Here is a 20826-nt window from a genome sequence, read left to right on the forward strand (position 1 = left end):
AAACAGGAAGAAGAATTTGAGGCCAGTTTTGCAATCTACTGCAGCTCCCTCAGGGGAGGGGAGAAAATAAAATCCCTTTCTCTGTGGCCCATGGATCCGATAGGCCAGGGTAACCTCCAGAGAGGGGGCCTGGGAAGAGATGACTCAGACCCGAGGCATCCCTGGGGCCTCCAGGGCCAGGGCTCAGCCCTAGGGCAGGGCTGGGGGAGGAGTCTGGATCCTGACTCCACCAACTGAGAGCCCCACGTAAGGAAGGAGCAAGTGGGGAGGGCCTCTTGGCAGGGAGGTAGGTGTTCTGAACCCTGGCTCCCATCTCCCTTCAGCCCACCCCAAAGTCATGATCAGGGCTCAGTCCTCCACCCCCACAGACTTGTCCCACCTCCCAGCAGCCCTTTGGTACTTCAGGGCTGGGATGGCTCCAAGATTTCTGCACAATCCGTCATGGTGCCTCATCACCACAATAACTGATGTCACCTCCTCCACAAGGTCAAGGAGTCCCTGCCCTTCCCTTTTAGGGCGTGCACACGGCCTCAGTCTGCTCTTTCCCACAGGTGGCTGCGCTGGAGCGGCAGATCTTTGACTTCCTGGGCTACCAATGGGCTCCTATCCTAGCCAACTTCCTGCACATCATGGCGGTCATCCTGGGCATCTTTGGCACGGTGCAGTACCGCTCCCGGTACCTCATTCTGGTATGGCTCATTGACCCCTCCCAAGCCAACCCCTTCTCCTCACCCCTATCCATCTCCCCCACTCCTCCAACCAAAACTGCCCTCCCACCACAGGCACGCAGACCCCTGCCCTGTATTGCCTCTAGCCCTGTTGATGTGAATGCCCAAGTCCCAATGCTTCTTTATTCAGCGGAGGCAAGGTTGGTGTTTTTCCTAAAGAATTTCCTAGGGAAAAATCCAACTATTAACATGATACATCATTTAATGCAGTGGTTCTCAACCTTGGCTGCACATTAGAATCACCTGGGAATCTTTTTAAAACCCTGATTTCTGGGCCTCATCCTCCAGAAATTCTGTTTCTTTGTTACTAATGTTGTGGCCCCACCCCATAACAAAGAAACAGAATTTCCGGAGGATGAGGCCCAGAAATCACGATTTTAAAACAGGTGATTCTTATGTGCAGCCAAAGTTGAGAACCACTGATTTAATGAGTGCCTACCTTGTGTTGGACACTCTGCTAAGATGTCACTTGCTTTGTTGGATCTTTACGCAGCTCTGCGAGGTATATCGCACCATCTCCATTTTCTAGATGAGGAAATGAGTCTCAGAAAGGTTGCAACCCTTCCTAAGGTCACACAGCTAGTGGGTGGCAGAGCCAGGACTAGAGCCTCAGATCCAGAGCGGAGGCCCCTGCCACCTCACCACGCCGCCTCAGAAAGCCAGTGCGAGGAAGGAGCCTGGTCTAGCTTAGTTCCTCAGGTTTCGTCGGGAAAGCTTGGCGCTTGTCCCTTGGTGTTCATCAAGAATACAGTCGAGGGTGGCTCTGAGGCCCATCCCCAGAGTGGACTGTGTCCCTGGCTCCTTCCTCCTGCTCCGTTTTTCTAAGTCCTGGTTGGTCCTGGATGGTCTCTGTCAAACTCCTGTTTTCAGTTCACCTGTGTTCCCTGCTCTTCCTCCGTGACCCATTCACATACCTCTCTTGAGGGAAAAGGCTTTTTGGTAGATTTACTACAGAAACGCTTGACACCTACAATAACAGTGACACGCAGTGTCCTGCTACCACCAGAGCCCACTAGCCCTCATTCTAGGGCTTGTCCCCACCTCCCAGAGGCCAGGAGAACATGGCCCTTCCAGGGTTTTCTCTCATCTGAGTGAGATATGAGAACCCTTCTTTCCAGTTCTCAGGACGCCCCAGGCACCAGTGTAAAATGCTGTGTCTGCTGGTGGCCACCACTGGAATTGTAGGCATAGGGTTTGGGTGGAAAGAGCCAGCCCCTCTCCAGCTCTTGGCCATGTCTGGCGGCTGTTGTTTTCTGCCGAATGGGTAGGATTAGCTACCCCAGGACTTGGGTTTGAGTTCCAGCCCTACGTCTTTCTAGCTGTGTGATCTTGGAAAAAATGACTCTCTCCAGGCCTTAAATTAGTTATCTCTGAAGCGAGGACAATGCCTTCCCTGCAGGGCTGTTATAAAGACTGGTTTGGTGTAAAAATGATTTGTTAACTATTCTCAGTGCTCTATGAGCAAGGTATTGTCGTAACGTCCCCTGCAAAAGTCTTCTCAGTCCATTAACTCTGTGTCCATGGACATACCCCAAGCCCCCTCCCCCAGGCCCCACCCTGACCCCACCTCTGCTTTCCCCAGTATGCAGCCTGGCTGGTGCTCTGGGTTGGCTGGAATGCATTTATCATCTGCTTCTACCTGGAGGTTGGACAGCTGTCCCAGGTAAGCCTCAGGCCTGGCAGTGCCAGCGGGCAGAGCCTGGCCTTTCCCCTCCCACCCTAAAGGCTCCCACGGTGATATGGGTCTGGGCCATCATCTCTTTTGTGGATTTTTTTTTTCGGGGGGGGGGGGGACGGGGAATTATCTCTTGAAGAAACTTCCCTCCACACACCCAAATAATCTATTCCCATTCCCCACCCCACATTTTTGTTTCTGGGCCCCTCTGCACTTCTCAGACACAAATGATGATGGAGCAGATAAGGGTGAAGATCCGTCTGTGTGAAGATGGGCTGGGGTCCCGGTTGATAACAAGCTTTGTAGAAACTAACAGTATATGGTGGCCCACAAAGCTACTCTTAGGCCTCACCTGTGCTCAGTGCAAGGGAGGTGAAAATCCCATGCACTTTGTACTGTTTAGACTGCAAAGATTCGAGTTCAGTGCTGATCAATATTTTTTCAGAAGAACAAGAGATTAGGTAGAGTTTGTTTGGGAAAAATTGAACAGACCATGTCACATATTGAAGTAAGTAGGAATATTTAGCTTTGAGAAGAGTAAACCCAGAGGGTATAACTTCCATTTTTATTATTATTATTTTTTAATTCTAACCCAAGGATATTTTTTTTTCATTGATATCTAGAGAGAGTGAAAGGGAGTGAGGGAGAGAAACATCAACATGAGAGAGACACACATTGATTGGTTGCCTCCTGCATGCGCCCCTATGAGAGCTGGGGAACCTGCAATGGAGGTACGTGCGTGCCCTTGACCAGGAATCGAACCCTCGACCTTCGGTCCACAGGCCAACACCCCAACCACTGAGCCAAACCATCGAGAGCACAACTTTCATTCTTAGATATTAAGAAGGCAGCATACATGAATGAGAGCATTTGGCTTGGTAGTTTGACTATCTACTAGATTCAAATCCAGCTCTAATGTTTTCTAGCTGTCTGACCTTGGGCAAGTGTCTTACTCTCTCTGAACTTCAGTTCCTCATCTAGTAAGTTCAGATAAGAGCAACCCCAACTTCCTTTGATTGGTGAGGGGATAAACAAGATCACACATCTCAGTGCTTTGCACCTGGTCAGCATGCAGTGAATATTTGTTAGCAGACTGTATGAGTGGATGACTAATGAACACAGGGATGCACACCATGGATAACAACTTCTGACCTAGGTCAGCCACTTTGCCATTTCACATGGAGAGACTGAGGCCCAAGAGGGAAAAGGTTTGCCCAGGGTCACACATAGGGAGCACATTGTAGAGGCTGAATGGGCCGTGAAAGGGCCTGTATTGAAGATTTCACCAAAAGCTGGAAAATTGTATCTGGTCACTGTTGATGTTCTTTCCAGCCCTGGAATCCTGGGATTCTGTAGGTCAGTACCAGCCCCTCCTATTGCTGATGGAATAGGGAGGCTTGCATGGTCATCCCGTGCCACCTACTGGCCAAATGTGGATCTGCAGATACATACTCTTCACACCCCCTCACCCCCATGCCCTCCACAAAGCAAGTTATGGGAGGAGGCTGCTATAACGGTCCGCATGTGAAATAGGCTTTATATATAGTCTCCTGGGAGCTGGGGAGGATTCCCCCACCCCAGCTCAGTATCCTAGGCCCCTCTACCCCCAGGACCGGGACTTCATCATGACCTTCAACACATCCCTGCACCGCTCCTGGTGGATGGAGAACGGGCCAGGCTGCCTGGTGACACCTGTCCTGAACTCCCGCCTGGCCCTGGAAGACCACCATGTCATCTCTGTCACTGGCTGCCTGCTCGACTATCCCTACATCGAAGCCCTCAGCAGCGCCCTGCAGATCTTCCTGGCTGTGAGTCCTCCTGTGCCCACCTCACAACACTCCCAAAGTGGAGTCTGAAAACCCCTTTGCTTAGCCCTAGTTAAGAAGGGTTGAATCTGGGTCTTCCAGCCTGCCTGGGGAGGATCTCCCCACCCCACATGATTCTCTTTCCTCCTAGCAAGCCAGTAAGGTATTGCCCAGATCCAACTGGGGAAACTGAGGCTCAGCGAGGTAAAATAATTGCTTGTCCGAAGTCACAGTCCCAGGACAGAGACTGCAACCAGGAATGTTTGACTTTAAGGCCCAGTCATGAACTTGGAAGTTGTTAGGGGTTCGCCTTCATGTGAGCACACCCTGTTCCTCCAGCCTGGGTAGGCAGGGCCAGGCAGAGGGTGGAGGGAGAGCTTCCCTCTCCTCATCCTCTTCCTCCCTCAGCTGTTCGGCTTTGTGTTCGCCTGCTACGTGAGCAAAGTGTTCCTGGAGGAAGAGGACAGCTGTAAGTATGTGGCGCCCCTAGGAAGCGGAAAAGCCTGGCCGCCGGCCACCCCGCGTCTTCAGCACCCTGGACAGGGGCCCGCACGGCCTCGGTGGGAGGGAGCCCTGGGTCGGCCCCTCTATGAGTGGGGAGGAGAGGAGCCAGGGGTGGGTGGGATTTACATAGTCAGCCCATTCTGGACTGAGGTCCGGATGTCCAGGTGCCCAGTCCACGGCCCCAGCACCACCACCCTACCCGCCCCTCTCAGGCCCTGCCCCTTGGAGGGGCTCCACAAGGCTGGTCCCTATCTGGCACCTCCCATTCCCAGCGTTTTCCCCCAACCCCATCTCCTCCCCTGAAGTGGCTCAAGCCCTGCCCCCAAGAACCTTCTCCCTTAAGGACGCCCCGCCCCCAGCCCGTTTCTAACTCTATGCCACCTCCCCTTCTGCAGTTGACTTCATCGGCGGTTTTGACTCCTACGGATACCAGGCGCCCCAGAAGACGTCGCATTTACAGCTGCAGCCTCTGTACACGTGGGTCATGGCGCCAAGCAGGGTGGGATGGGGGACCCGGGCGTTAGTGTCGGTAAAAAGGAGAGGAGGGGTGGGAAGAGCAGTCGGATCTCTCTGCTCCCCCATTCTCGGGGTCCACTTTCCTAACCTGCCTTTGTTTCCTGCAGGTCGGGGTAGCTTCAGCCCCACGCCCACCCCGGTGCCGTGCCGAGTGCTTTGTGCTAAACTGACAGCCGCTGCCACGAGCTCGGGCCAAGATGGCAGGCGCGCCCCCTGGTGGCTGGCGGGCTGACTGCAGCTTGCGCGGCTCGATCTGGTCTGCCTCGGACTTGGACTTGGCCCTTTGCAGCCTGGACTTCAGGGATGGGGCGGGGCGGGGTGGGGCGAGGGAGGGGAATCTCGGGGTTTGTATTTTTTTTAATCTCAGCCTTGGCGTGCGCTGGGGCCTCCCTCCCTTTTCCAGCCTCTCTCTTTCAACCTTCACTCAGCATCCTGTTCACTGTCCAGAGAGTAGAGGCAGGATGGACAGACTCACCCCACCTCACCACACTCATTCACACCGTGAGCTAGGAACAGGAGTCCTGGGTTCTAATCGCAGCTCCATCACTGACTCTCTGTGTGACATCTGGCAAAGCCCTTGCCCTCTGGTCCTCAGTTTCCCCACCTCAAATAATTAAAATAATCCCTTAGCAAATGGGATAGCTCTTTCTAGCCTTCTCTCTCCGTTGACACTCAGTTCCCTGGGTTAGGCTGGTATTATAATCCCCATTTTGCAGATAAGGAAACTGAGGCCCAGCAGTGTAGAGCAATCTGCTTTGAGGCCACACAACTAGGCTTTTGGTGGAGGCAGGCCCTGAACACAGTGTACTTTCTGTAGTTTCAACCTCCAAAACCCAGTGCCTGGTCTCCACATTCCATTTTCAAATCCCTTTCCAGCCTGGACACTCCAGAACCCATGAGATCCACACCATACTTACACATCACCGCCACCACTTGCCAGCGCCTCTCTTAAAGCAATATACCCGTTCTCTCGTAGGGAACTAGACATATGGAGCCCAGAGCCCTGAATTCAGCCTGGCCCACAGGGAAGCCTTCCTAGACTTGGCTTCTGTCCACCCTTGGCAACCCTTTCAAGCTCTCTCCAGGAAAGGGGACTCACAGTCAGTCGTCACCCCCCTGTCCAGGTGCCTAAAGCTGCTGCACCTGTGGTCCCCTACGCTCTCAGCAACTCTGCCTGACCGGTTGGAAGACCTGTGATTTAAGAGTGGAAAAGGGCTGGTCAGCTCTAGCTGGTCACCAGTGCTCACAGATCACTAGCGCTTATGACTACTCCAGTGTCCTGGAGTTCTGAAGAGGTAGAGTGGGGGTGTGGGGTCAGGAGGTCCAGCACACTTCCTTGAGAGCAAGCAGAGAGGAGAGCTCATTCTCCCCACCTCCCCGCACAGGCATCCCAGAGCAGCCTGCATCCTGTGCCCTGGCTGGTGAGTCCAAGGGCAGGAGGATCAGGCCTCAGCCTCGCAGCCTGTGAAATTGGAGTGGCCCTGGGTAAGGAAGGGTGGGAGGCCTCAGGGAGCTGGAGGGAAGTGCAGACAGTTTGCACACCTGAGCCCGTCCATGGTGACCACTTTGTTCTATGCTCTTCCCTCTCCAGTCTAGTGTTTCCTACTATCTAAAGCCAAAATATCCTGAGCTAAAACCCCCCTCCAAGTGCAGTTCTGTGCCAAGGAACCAGCCCCAGGAGTTCCTCTGGTCACCACAGGCACCGAGGTCCCAGATGGTCAGCCCCATTAGCTGGTGGGTACAGCTCAAGATGGGGACAGTTCCCTTGAGGCCTGACTGCTGCCCCACCACTTGGCTAACTCCTGCCTCCAGCCCTCCCTCCTCCTCCCCCACCGCCCCCAGCCAATTGTCATCTCACCTCCACTCCCCCAACCCCCTTTCTACTCAAGGGGTTTAGCCACTGGTGCTTTGAAGCCTTTTGTTTTTATAAGACAGTTTTTGCAGGGGGACCAAGTTCTCACTGGGACCTTGCAAGGCAGGGCATGTTCCCCTGGTTTCTGTGCAGGTGGGTTGATTAAAGATGGTGTTTTCTTCTCTATCTTCCTGTCCTCCTGCCTTGTGAGTCAGCAGGGCCCCTGCATGAGGGTGGGCGGGGGCTGGAATCCATGTCCTTGTCACTGTCATTCCTGGGGCACTGGCCTGGGCCTCTGACTGGCTGTGTCGCTGTGGGCAGGTTACTCTCCCTCTCCTTCCTGGCCCATAAAATGCAGAGGTGGGACTGAGTCCGTGGGTTTCTAGGGCTTCCCAGCCCCTTGGAGAGCTTTCTATTTATTTTTCTGATGAAGTGCATTGTCAGTTTGTGCTGTCGAGTATCCCTTGCTTCTTGGCTCTGCCCTCTTCCTGACAATTCAGTTCCTGACTTGGGATGAGCTGGCGGACAGTGTTTTCCAGGGAGATTCCTGTGCCCCACCTGGGGCATTCTGGGTCCTTTCTGGAGATACACCAGAGTCAGTATTTTGAGTTTTTAAACTTTTACTTACTTTTGTGAACAGTTAATATGTATATATGATACAGAATTCAGAAAGTTACCAGGAGTTCTGTTCTCTTGTTTTCTATGTCTTTCCAAAGATAGTTGATTCTTTAAAAATTTGTTATAAATATTTGTTTTTTCCATTTTTTTCCACACAAGTGGCAACATATCCTACTTTTCAACTCCCTGCCGTTTTTCACTTTCTGACTCTTGGGAATCTTCCCCCAATAATACCTGCGTAGCCGCCGCCCGTCCTTCCACGGTGATTTGGTAGAATTGGGGTTTTTGTAGGGATCCCGGGTGTCCTGGTGCAGCCGGGGACTAAGAACCAGGGCTTCTACATAAGTGCCCCGGGTCCGTTGTGCAGACCTCTGTGGACCACTTCTGGTCATGGGGTCGGAGGAAAAGAAATCAGACACGCCTGTAAGGAGCTCATGGTCTCGAGGGGAGCCCGCGGGAGGGGCAGGCTGAAGGGGGAGTGCTGCTGCAGGGGTCAGTGCCGAGGACAGTGTAGAGGGAAAGGCATTTATTAACAGGAGCTCAGGAGAGGTGATCTGAGTGTCCTGGACAGGCAGCAGCAGGAGCAAAGGTGTGAGGGAGGACACATGGTGCCTGGGGTCAGACTAGCAGGGACTAACTGGTTGGAGGAAGCTTCTATGGGGACTGTATTCGTTTACTATTGCTCCTATTGCTGTCATCAATTACCACGGCTTAAAACAATGCAAATGTATTATCTGACAGAAGTTCAACATGGTGTCACGGACTAAAGTCAAGATTTCTTTCTGGAGGCTCTAGGCCAGAATCCATTTCCTTGCCGTTTGTAGATTCTAGAGGCTGCTTCATTTTTTATTATTTTTTTGGACATATATTTTTATTGATTTCAGAGAGGGAGAGAGCGATAGAAAGATCAAGGATGAGAGAGAATCATCGATCGGCTGCCTCCTGCACACCCCCCACTGGGGATTGAGCCCACAACCCAGGCATGTGCCCTGACCAGGAATCGAACCATGACCTCCTGGTTCATAGATTGACGCTCAGCCATAGAACCACGCCGGTCGGGTGAGGCTGCCTGATTTCTTGGCTCTCGGCCACTCTTCCTCCATCTTCAAAGCCAGCAGGGTGGCATCTCTCTGACCCTTCCTTCTTCCATCACCTCTCTAACTACAGCCAGGAAAGACTCTCCACTTTTAAAAGTTTTTTTATTATTATTTTTTTATTGATTTCAGAGAGGAAAGGAGTGAGAGAAAGAATCATCAATGATGAGAGAGAATCATTGATTGGCTGCCTCCTGCAAGCCCCTACTGGGGACCGAACCCGCAACCCAGGCATGTGCCCTGACCTGGAATGGAACTGTGACCTCCTGGTTCACAGGTTGTCACTCAACCAATGAGCCATGCAGGTGGGGCAAAACTCTCACCCACATAGTCCAGGAAAATCTCCCCTTTTCAAAGCCCTTAATCACATCTGCAAAAGTCCTTGTTTAAAAAAATAAACATTTTGATTGTGTGTTTTGCGGGGGGGGGGCATCGATCTGCCACTCCTCCCATTTATGCATTCATTGGTTGATTCCTGTTTGTGCTCTGACTGGGGATTGAGCCTGCAGCCTTGGTGCATCAGGACAATGCTCCAACCAACCGAGCCACCTGGCCAAGGCTGCAAAAATCCCTTTTGCCATGCAGCACATTCACAGGCTCCAGGGATTAGAATGTGGACAGCTTTGGGAGCCATTATTCTGCCTTCCACAGGGAAGTTGTATCCAGGTTATAGCCCTGAATGCCAAACCAGGTGCATCAGACGTGGTGGCTTCTGCAGGATTTAGAGCTGTCCTGCAGAGAGAGCCCGTGGGGATGGAGAGGTGGGTTGGAGGAGGAGAGCAAGAAGCAGTGTTCTTTCGGGAAGAGGCCTAGGGTTTCTCACTTCCCTGTGTAAATGTGTCATTGGGGATATGTGTGTGACCATGAACTCTAACCTTGGGAGGGCTAGTACAGCAACGAAGAGCATAAAATGCAGAAGTCAGGCATACCTGAGTCCAAATGTATCACTCTGGCCCTAGCTGGTTTGGCTCAGTGGATAGAGCGTCGGCCTGCAGACTGAAGGGTCCCGGGGTCGATTCCAGTCAAGGGCACATGCCCGGGTTGTGGGTTGGATCCCCAGTAGGGGGTGTGCAGGGGGCAGCCGATCGATGATTCTCTCTCATCATTGATGTCTCTATCCCTTCCTCTCTGAAATCAATAAAAATATATATTTTTTAAACAGTATGACTCTGGAAACCACCAAGCTGGTCTTCCCACCAAACTCCCCCGCTGCTGCCACCCTGGGGCCATCTCCCAGCAACCTCTGCCCGTCAGCATAATCCAGATAAGACAGACCATCTTCAACAACTGCTCAGTCATAAAGGTGCCCAAGGCATTCTGTGAAGCAACAGAATATCAATTCTCAAAGGTGGGTTTGACAAGCACAGTAGTCACTGAGATTTACAGACATACTAGTGTTTTCTTCAACATGTTGAAATTGGGTCTTGGAGTTTCCAAACAGATTAGATGTAAGGGAGGGCCTGATGCCAAGGCCTCGTTGCTCTACATGACACATTACTGCCCAGGCTACTGGCCCAGGCAGTGTTTCTCAAACTTGCATATATAAGAGTCCCTTAAAATCCAAATTTCTGAGCCTGATCCAAGACACTGAACCCAACATCTGGGCAATAATAGGAATCTGTTTTGTTTGTTTTTGTTTTCACAAGTGTCCCCAGGTGAGGCAGGTTTGGGAAATCCTAGGCCCAGGTAGAGGCATGCAAACCTTTTTTAATCTTCCTTTAAGCCAGTGTCATGGAGACCCCACCAAACTGTGCCTGTCAGCTCCTTCAGATCAGAGCTAGATTTTAGTTATTTCCCCAAAGCCCACTTTCAGTTGTTAAAATTTTTTTAATGGGTTAAGCATTTCAAAGGCTGTGATCAACTCTTGAACTTAAACATGGACATAACTTCACCATAAGTTAGTTTGGGCAAAAGCAGGACCATGCTCTGCCTTTCCCTCTCAGCCTCTGTCACTTGGAGGAGGTGAATGCAGCTCCAATTTGCCCCAGGCCCCATGAGCTGGGGGCCAGGCCTTGCCCTAAGCCTGGGTTCCAGTGACTCAGCAGTTCCCCTCTCAGCAGGCCCTGGAATCAGATGGGGCAGGCCCGGGCAGACCGGAGCTGCAGAGCGCCCAGTGCTGGTTGTCCGATACCTAAATTCTACTTCCTCTGCCCCAGCCACCTGGGACCTGGTTAACTCCTCCCACCTCTGGCCTTGGTGCTTCAGTGGTGAGATCAGAGGGCTGAACTTTGCATGATGACTTCTTTCCCACTGACATTTTGAGAAAAGGCCTCTCAACCCTAATGTACTGGGGTGTCTTTGGAATACAGATTCCTGGGCCACACTCACATACCAGGTTCTCATTCATTGGGACCCAAGCACCTGGATTAATCCTTCAGATATTTATTAAGCACCTACTATGCACCGAGAATTGGGGATACAACAGTGAACAAGACAGAAAGTAATCCCTGCTCTCGGGAGGATAGCTATTGGGAGGAAACAAATAAACCAGCAAAATCTATGATATATCAAGCTAAGTGTCGGAGCGCAAAACGGGGCAGGGAAGAGAGTGAAGGATAAGAATTTATTCCAGTTTTCAATTGGACTTCAGGTCAGGAAGGTCTCCTGGAGAAGAATTTTTGATAAAAGACCTAAAGAAGCTTAGGCAGAAAGCACATGAAACAGCAGGGGCACAGGCCCTGAGGTGGGCGCGTGCCAGTGTGGAAAGGGCAGAATGTAGGAGACAAAGTCAGAGATGGGGAGTAGGGAGGCGTGTCAGACACTGTATTGGCCTTAAGGGACATCCTTAGGGCTTTAGCTTTTCATCTGAAAGACTAAAAGGAGGCCTAGAACCCAGCGCTGGGGAAAATCCCTTCGGATACTGTGTGGAGAACAGACTGTAGGAAGTCAGGGCTGACAGGGAGAGAGACCAGGTCGGATGCCACCAAGAAATCCAGATGAGAGATGCTGGTGGTTCAGGCAGGTGGCAGCAGTGGAGGACGTGGGAAACGGAGATTCCAATCTATTTCATGGGTGGGGCCGACGGGGTTTTCTGGCAGATGGGATGTGGGATGTGAGTGAAAGAAATGAACCAAAGAGAACACCCCCCCAGCCCCAAGCTTTCTGGCCTGAGAGCGTAGAAGGGTGGAGCTGCCCGCAAAGTTGGGATGACAACAGTAGGAACCACTAAAGCTGGGAGAGGTTGTCATTTATGCCAAGTTACACAGCTGGTAAGCAAAAGTCAACCCAGCCACTCTGACCCCGGGCTCATTCTCCAGCCACTGGACACACTGCCTCCTGGAACTGTCTACGCCCAGCCAAGATTGAGAACCACGGCTCTAGGACTTGGGCGACTCTATTCGTTTTCTTACCACATAACAAACTACCATAAAACTTAGCCTCTGAAACAAAATCAACAAATATTGTCTCCGTTTCTGTGGGTCAGACATTTGGGAACAGCTTAGCTGGGTGGTGCTGGCCAGGGTCTCTCATGAGCTTGCCGGGCTGCAGATAGATGGAGGCGTGGCTGGGCTGGAGATGCCACATCCAAGATTGCCTCATCAGGTGGCTGCTGAAAGAAAGCCTGAGGTCCTTTTTGCAGATCTTCCCATTGGGGTGCTGGACTAAACTCGTAACATGGTAGCCAGCCTGCCCCAGACCAAGTGATGAGAGAGAGTGAGGGAGAGGAAGACTAGAAAGACTGTCTCAGAAGCCACACACCGCACTCCCACCACATGCTGTTCGTTAGGAGTGAGTCACTAAGTCCAATCCACGCGAAAGGGTTAGCAATTCATCTCTCACTATTAAAGGGAGGATTGTCAAAGAATTTGTGGACACACTTTAAAACCCCTATGGGGACTCTGATTGTTGTTCTAATACTCATGTTATTTTAAAGAAACCAAACAGGTTCTCAGAAGAAATGCCAGTTTCCTTCCCTCCACTCTTCCTTATGACCTTCTGGATTCAAAGGCTCAAAACTTGGAACACTGGGGAAAAGCAGATCTGATACTGTTCCTTGGCGGGGAGTGCAGTGCCTGGGACATGGTAGACACTTGATAAATATTTGTGGAAGAAGCCTGCTGGAGGGCTTCATATACTCAGACCCAGAGTTCATTCCATGGATGTTTATTGCTGCTTCCACATGTCTGTGTTCTGGTGCTGGGGTGCAAAGATAGATCTGACTGGCCTTTGCATCTTCACTACCTTATGAAATATCTGTAATATTGTTTATAATAATATAATTGGTGAATAAATGGATAGATTAATAAATATATCAACTGAGATATAACACTAGTAATATGTTGTACCTGTGAAAGTGTGATTTTTGCACATTAATATGTAACTAAAGCAAGTGATGGAAATCTTTAAAATACTTTATTCTTGAGAAAAAGAAATTGAGTTATTTGATGTCTATCTCAAGCTCCAAGCATTAACTACATTACTAAAATTATCCTTTCTTTTTCTTAAGATATTTTTATTGATTTTAGAAAGGGAGAGATAGAAACATCAATGATGAGAGAGAATCATTGATTGGCTGCTTCCTGCACACACCCCACTCGGGATTGAGCCTGCGACCCGGGCATGTGCTCTTGGCCGGAATCGAACTCGGGACCCTTTAGTCTGCAGGCCGATGCTCTATCCACTGAGCCAAACCAGCTAGGGCTAACACGAAAGTTTTTAATGATAGAATAGATACTGTAATGGCAGTATGATCCCAGGATAAGGTGGAGAATCATGGTGGAAGCAGAAGAGAAGAGGGCAATCAAGGGAGGCTTCATAGAAGAGGGGGAACATGAACTGAGACCTGAAGAATAAAGAGTGTATTTGGAGACATGTGCAGAGAGAACAGCATTCTAAGCAAGAAAAACAATAAAAATAAAAACAACAGAAAACAGCTTGTTCAAGAGCATAGAAGTATGACAGAGACTAACATGTTTGTGGGATTTCATGTTTAGAAGGAACCTTGCTATTATTTAATGGAAACTGCATTGCTGTTTGCATCGCCTAATAACAATAATGGCCAACTTTCTCAGGATGCCTGCCACCTGCCAGGCACTGCTAAGCAATATAGGTGGATTGTCAGATTGTCCACATGCACAAGTGACAATGACATACCACCTCTCCGGCAAGAACAAAGCTGTGGGTTCTGTCACACACATTCCAGACCTGAAGGAGCCACCAGTGTCATTAAAGCAAGGTGTCAGTAGACAGATAGGCACGGCCTTGTGTTTCAAGTCAACAAGCACTGAGTAAATATCCATCCAATACCATTTGCCCAAACGGCTCTGGTTAGCGGCAGCTCATCAGTGGTGAGTAACCTGTTAGGACAGATGGTGGCTGTAGGGGCCACCAGGAGGAGCACCTCTCCCAGGTGGGGCCTCAGGGCAGGCCTCCTGGAGTGGCCCAGAGGGCAGGCATGGAGCTCTCTGGAACAGAGTTTCTCCCACAGCATTATTCCGTTTTGCATTAGATAATTCCTTGCAGGTGGGGGGGGGGGGGGGGGGGAGCACTGCACCATGTTTAGCAGCATCCCCGGGCTCTACCCACAAGATGTGCCCCACCTCCAGGAGTGACAACCAAAAATGTCTCCAGGCGTGGCCAATGTCCCTGAGGAGCAACCTCACCCCCAATGAGTCACTGTTCTACACAGAGGCAGCTAAGTAAGTAAAGTCATCAAGGGGGACAGGGAGACCATGGGGAAAGCATTTCTCATCTGTGAAATGGCATAACATTTCAAGGCGTTATTGAGATCATTAATGAGAATTCCTGTAAAGCGCCTGACACATAGGAGGCCCCAATAAATGTTAGCTCCTTTACGAAGAAATACAAGAATGACAGCCCTTGGCCCCAGTCTCAGCAAAGCACGGGCCACTTCCAAGACCCAAGTGATCTTGTGGCTCCAAACTCGGGCCTCCGTGTCCTCTGCCCATCAGATGGCATAGGGGTGAAGAGAGGAATCAAACTAGATCCGTGGCTCACAACTTTTAAGATTACCACCCCCATCCAGGTTCCATTTTAGAAAACAGCACTGATTAATTATTAATTTGTTTCCTATTTGCCAGGACAGCTGTCCCAGCTGCCTGGGGCAGGACTCACCACGTGACCTTCTGGAGAGCTGGCAATCCCAGCCCAGAACAGAGACTCTACTGTCAGCTTAAGCAGCCTCTCCCCTCTTACACATGGGATGGTCCTCTGGCTTTCAGAAATATCACAGCAGTACAAGGACCTCATTCTGCCATCAGAAACTCCCAAATATCAGATTAAGAACCACAAACAGCCCTAGCCAGTTTGGCTCCGTGAATAGAGTGTCGACCCGTGGACTGAAGGATCCCAGGTTCGATTTTGGTCAAGGGTATGTACCTTGGTTGCAGGTTCCCCGGCCCTGGTTGGGGTGCGTGCAAAAGGCAACCAATCGATGTGTCCCTCTTACATCGATGTTTCTCTCTGTCTCTCCCTCTCCCACTCTCTCTAAAAATCAATGGAAAAATATCTTTGGGTGAGGATTAACACACACACACACACACACACACACACACACACACACAAAGAACCACAAACTGGGTGATTTATGAGAGAGCAGGGACTCCTGAGCCCTCAACACCAGCACCACAAGTCCTGTGGCTACGGTGCTAGACACTGAGCTAGGGGTTTCCCATAAGCCACTGGCTCATTCACGGGTATTGTCACTGTTTCATAGACAAAGGAACTGAGTTTCAAACAATGATGTCACCTACCAAGAACGCTGACTTCCTAACTCTCCCAGGTGAACACCCCTGTATGCGTCTGTGTCCACCTTCTTGATATTCTGGCCTATATGCCCAGGGAGGGTCCTAGGTGTGACCGGGGGTCTGGAAGAATGATGGGAAGTAAGGCCTGGGGGCCCAGCAGGACCAGTTGCTGCTGACAGGGGGGAAAGAATCAGCATTAAATACTCAGGAGTCCTTACAACGTGGCAGACTTACGTAACTCTCCTAATCCCCCGGTGACCCTGGAAAGCAGCCGCTGTGTTCCTATTTTACAGATGAGGAAACTGAGGCAATAGAGAAATGAAGATTTCACAGGTGATAAAGCAGGAAGACAAGGTCTGATAGTTGAGCGCCTGGCTGGACCCTTTTCATCAGTGATATCATTCATCCTCCCCACCATATCTAGCAGAGATACAGCCACTGTTTTCACAATATTAGTCTTGCTCTTGAGTATTTCCCTCAACTCTTTCCATCAGAACACAGATAACGTGGCTGTCACAGCGACACCTGCTGGCTGGTGCTGCATCTGCGAGGCCTCCAGACATCTAGACTGGGAGGAGACCACCCCACCCTGCCAGTCCGCCAGACTCCTTGCCCAGGCAACCCTGAGTCCCTGTCCACCTGAATGCTTGGCCATCCCGTTGCCCAGCCAGCGCCTTCCCTCTCCCTTTCCTTTCTTGGTCTCAGTCTCTGGAGTTAGGCCAGGGTTTGTGTCCTGGCTCTACCACTTGGCCAAGTCTTATAATTCTCCAGAAGCTCAGTAGCTTCATTTGTAAAACGTCTCACAAGGTAGGGTTCTATGAGAATCACAGGTGGCAGTAAATGTAAAATGTGAAGCGTGAGTTCCTTTCCCCCAGCCTCCAGCTGTTGGTGTGAGGGAGTGGGAAGGGCTGGAGGAGGAGGAATATTTGGACACGGCACTGTGTCCTCTCTGCCTGACTAGCGCCAGAGTGTAATACAGAATGATTAGACTCCAAGCTCTGAGCCTCCTTCTCCTTCCCTGGCACCTCCCCTCCCCTCCCCCCCCAAAAAGATGACAGCTCCTGGATCACCATGGGTAGGATAGGGAGTTTCAGGGTCCCAAGAAGAGGGTAGATGGGGACCTGGGGTTGGGAGAAGTTCAACGGGAAGATGGGAGAAGTGGGGATGAGATGGAACAATGGGAGTGACCAGGAAGGTGTTTAATGAGTCGCTTTAGGCTGTTAGCCTGCTGCTCTGAGCCTCAATATTCCAATCTGTAAAATGACCTTAATATTATATGTATCTTTGGGCCATAGAGGTTAAGAGTAAGGGCTTTGGAAGTTGTAGAAGCTGTACTCAGGGGAAGTACTCATTATATTTTGCATAGCCTGACCACACCCTGGAGCAGTCTGGAAGGACGTGAGTCTCAGCTCAGATCCCCAGAAGAGAACTACAGCATAGAGGCCTCCCTGACCAGGGGCAGCTCTGGGAGCCACTTAGACTCTCCTGACAGCCCCGCCTCCTGCAGCCTCGGCCTGCCCCCCTGGGGTAAGGCCTGGGGGCCCAGCAGGACCAGTTGCTGCTGACAGGAGGAAAAGAATCAGCATTAAATACTCAGGAGTCCTTACAACGTGGCAGACTTACGTAACTCTCCTAATCCCCCCGGTGACCCTGGAAAGCAGCTGCTGTGTTCCTATTTTACAGATGAGGAAACAGAGGCAAAAGAGAAATGAAGATTTCACAGGTGATAAAGCGGGAAGACAAGGTCTGATAGTTGAGCGCCTGGCTGGACCCTTTTCATCAGTGATATCGTTCATCCTCCCCACCATATCTAGCAGAGATACAGCCACTGTTTTCACAATATTAGTCTTGCTCTTGAGTATTTCCCTCAACTCTTTCCATCAGAACACAGATAACGTGGCTGTCACAGCGACACCTGCTGGCTGGTGCTGCATCTGCGAGGCCTCCAGACATCTAGACTGGGAGGAGACCACCCCACCCTGCCAGTCCGCCAGACTCCTTGCCCAGGCAACCCTGAGTCCCTGTCCTCCTGAATGCTTGGCCATCCCGTTGCCCAGCCAGCGCCTTCCCTCTCCCTTTCCTTTCTTGGTCTCAGTCTCTGGAGTTAGGCCAGGGTTTGTGTCCTGGCTCTACCACTTGGCCAAGTCTTATAATTCTCCAGAAGCTCAGTAGCTTCATTTGTAAAACGTCTCACAAGGTAGGGTTCTATGAGAATCACAGGTGGCAGTAAATGTAAAATGTGAAGCGTGAGTTCCTTTCCCCCAGCCTCCAGCTGTTGGTGTGAGGGAGTGGGAAGGGCTGGAGGAGGAGGAATATTTGGACACGGCACTGTGTCCTCTCTGCCTGACTAGCGCCAGAGTGTAATACAGAATGATTAGACTCCAAGCTCTGAGCTTCCTTCTCCTTCCCTGGCACCTCCCCTCCCCTCCCCCCCCAAAAAGATGACAGCTCCTGGATCACCATGGATAGGATAGGGAGTTTCAGGGTCCCAAGAGGAGGGTAGATGGGGACCTGGGGTTGGGAGAAGTTCAACGGGGAGATGGGAGAAGTGGGGATGAGATGGAACAATGGGAATGACCAGGAAGGTGTTTAATGAGTTGCTTTAGGCTGTTAGCCTGCTGCTCTGAGCCTCGATATTCCAATCTGTAAAATGACCTTAATATTATGTGTATCTTTGGGCCATAGAGGTTAAGAGTAAGGGCTTTGGAAGTTGTAGAAGCTGTACTCAGGGGAAGTACTCATTATATTTTGCATAGCCTGACCACACCCTGGAGCAGTCTGGAAGGACGTGAGTCTCAGCTCAGATCCCCAGAAGAGAACTACAGCATAGACAGGGGAAGAACTCATTATATTTTGCATAGCCTGAGGCCTCCTTGCCAGACCACACCCTGGAGCAGTCTGGAAGGACGTGTCTCAGCTCAGATCCCCAGAAGAGAACTACAGCATAGAGGCCTCCCTGACCAGGGGCAGCTCTGGGAGCCACTTAGACTCTCCTGACAGCCCCGCCTCCTGCAGCCTCGGCCTGCCCCCCTGGGATGGCAATGGGCAAAGGGCCAGTCCACTGTCACAGAACTTGACCCTGAGAACCATCCACCACCTCCTGCCTTCTCTCCACCCTACAACCCACCTCTCTGCAGCCTCTGCCCAGAGGCCCAGGAAGTCTCTCCAAGCACTCCCATTGCCCGGAGGTGAGAACGGAGCCCCTAGAAAGGAAAGGAATTGCTCCAGGTCCGGCATGATCATTTCCCCCTCCCCTGTGGCCTGGAAGGACTGACCAGGGGTCTGGACCTTATGGGCCCACTATTGCCGGGTATCCAGCCTCGCCCTGTTGGTGCTCAATGTGTGTTTGCTGAGTAAGTGAATGAGCGGATGAATTGATGAAGGAATGAAGACTAGCAGAGTAGGCACTCGGGACCCTGAAACCTATTTTCAGTTGAGGATATTGAAGCATAATGAGGCAAAGCGCCCGTTCCCTCCCCAGGTCACATCAGTGACTGGGCTCTAAAGTCCTTGTTCTCCCACCTGCGGAGATTCTGCTTCTTTAGCTTCTTTCCCTGGGTCCTGCAGCATTTCATGCCCTCCATGGGCATAGCCAGAACATTGGCTAATTCCCTGGGTTTTAGGGGACCTGGACTCCCCACATCTTCCCATCCTCTTCTTCCTGGGAAAGGTATACAAGACCTCCTTCTGTCAGGGAGCACCTAAGCCCCTCCCCCAGGGCTAATCACAGGTGCTGGTGACCACCCACTCAGCCCCATGGGGTCACCACCACCAAGACATCGTCCAGGGCCTCTAACCCTCTGACTTGGCCAGGCCACACTTTCATAGCTGGAGCTTTGTTTGCCTCAAGGGCAAATCACTTTCTCTAAGCCTCAGTTTTACTTATTTAACATGCAGACCCATTATCCGTGTGTGTTGCACAGGGATTTTTAAATATATTTTTATTGATTTCAGAGAGGAAGGGAGAGGGAGAGAGAGATAGGAACATCAATGATGAGAGAGAAGCATTGATCGGCTGCCTCCTGCTCGCCTCCACACTGGGGATCGAGCCTGCAACCCAGGCATGTGCCCTTGACCGAAAACAAACTTGGGACCCTTCAGTTTACAGGCCGATGCTCTATCCACTGAACTAAACCAGCCAGAGCTGCACAGGGATGTGTAGCACTGAGCTCAATTTTTGTGTGCCCTTTCTGCCCCAGGTCATCAGTGTGAGGTAAATCGACCCCTTCTCTGGAGGTCTAGCCATGGACCACCAGTGGCCAGCCAGGGAGAGGCGGGACTGCCTGTCCCTCCAGCCACAGCCCTGCCAGGTGCAAACAAGGCTCTCACTGTTTTCCTTTTCCCACCAGAGTACCGCTCAGTCGCCTGCCCTCCCGAGTCCTGGTGGTTGCCCAGCACCCGGAGTCTGGCTCCCCCGGGGACTTGTTCCCTCTGTCCCAGTTGTCTATTGCTGCAATAGATAACTCAGTAGGTTGAAGCATTTCAATACATCTCACAATTTTGTGGGTCAGGATTTCAGGCAGGGCTCAGCTGGGGCGTTCTGCTCCCTATGGCGTCAATGGGGGTCTCTTGGCAATGTTAGTGGGTGGCTAGTCTGGGGGAGAGTCCGAGACATCCATGAGGTTTCACTCACATGCCTGGTGCGGTGGTAGCATCAACAATAAGACTGAGCTCCGCTGGACCCCCGATTTCAGATTTAAGTGCTTCTGACACGCACTAGCTTGTGAAGAAAACGTTCTCCAAAAACTCTTCTAGGCCTCAGTTTTCTCAGCTGTAACATGGGGATGATAACTACCTATTTTCGTGGGTTGTTTTGTGGAATAAACGGAAATGTGTGCATGAAGTGTCAGTGCTGCTACGAAGACAGTTCTTCCTAGCTGCTAACCTTGGCGAACCTTTTGAGCTCGGGGTGTCAGCATTTTGAAAAACCCTAACTTAACTCTGGTGCCGTGTCACATAGAGAAATTTTTTGATATTTGCAACCATAGTAAAACAAAGACTTATATTTTTGATATTTCTTTTATATATTTAAATGCCATTTAACAAAGAAAAATCAACCAAAAAAATGAGTTCGCGTGTCACCTCTGACACGCGTGTCATAGGTGCGCCACCACAGTACAAAATACATAAGGGCATGACGAGTCTTCCTCGTCATTTCCATTCTCAGCCCACGCTCCTACGACCCTGCGATTCCAGACCCGCCATCATGATTCCACACGACAGGAAACGGGACCCAAGCAGGGGAAAGACTTGCTCCGGGACCCGCAGGGCCCGCAGGCGGGGCTGCGGAGCGAGATGCAAACTGCAGCCTCCGGGAACCAACCCCT

At 51.1% G+C, this 20826-nt stretch overlaps 1 protein-coding gene across 3 annotated transcripts; it reads left to right on the forward strand.

Annotated features, from left to right (window-relative positions):
• The first annotated feature begins 551 nt into the window (after nucleotides 1-551).
• NKAIN1 (Na+/K+ transporting ATPase interacting 1) lies at nucleotides 552-7266 on the forward strand. 3 transcript variants are annotated; one of them, XM_014546771.1, is made up of 7 exons: nucleotides 557-689; nucleotides 2311-2391; nucleotides 4014-4211; nucleotides 4617-4677; nucleotides 5108-5189; nucleotides 5336-6523; nucleotides 6614-7266. In XM_014546771.1, exons 1-6 carry the CDS (start codon nucleotides 630-632, stop codon nucleotides 5343-5345), a joined length of 492 nt encoding a protein of 163 aa, XP_014402257.1. In that variant the 5' UTR covers nucleotides 557-629; the 3' UTR covers nucleotides 5346-6523; nucleotides 6614-7266. The 3 variants fall into 3 exon arrangements, with proteins under 3 accessions (XP_014402260.1, XP_014402257.1, XP_014402259.1); XM_014546774.1 differs by having other exon boundaries at nucleotides 552-689; nucleotides 5336-7266; XM_014546773.1 differs by lacking the exon at nucleotides 557-689 and having other exon boundaries at nucleotides 2321-2391; nucleotides 3998-4211; nucleotides 5336-7266.
• Nucleotides 7267-20826: the final 13560 nt, after the last annotated feature.

Source organism: Myotis brandtii, unplaced genomic scaffold (assembly GCF_000412655.1).
Source record: "Myotis brandtii unplaced genomic scaffold, ASM41265v1 scaffold456, whole genome shotgun sequence".
Lineage (NCBI taxonomy): Eukaryota > Metazoa > Chordata > Mammalia > Chiroptera > Vespertilionidae > Myotis > Myotis brandtii.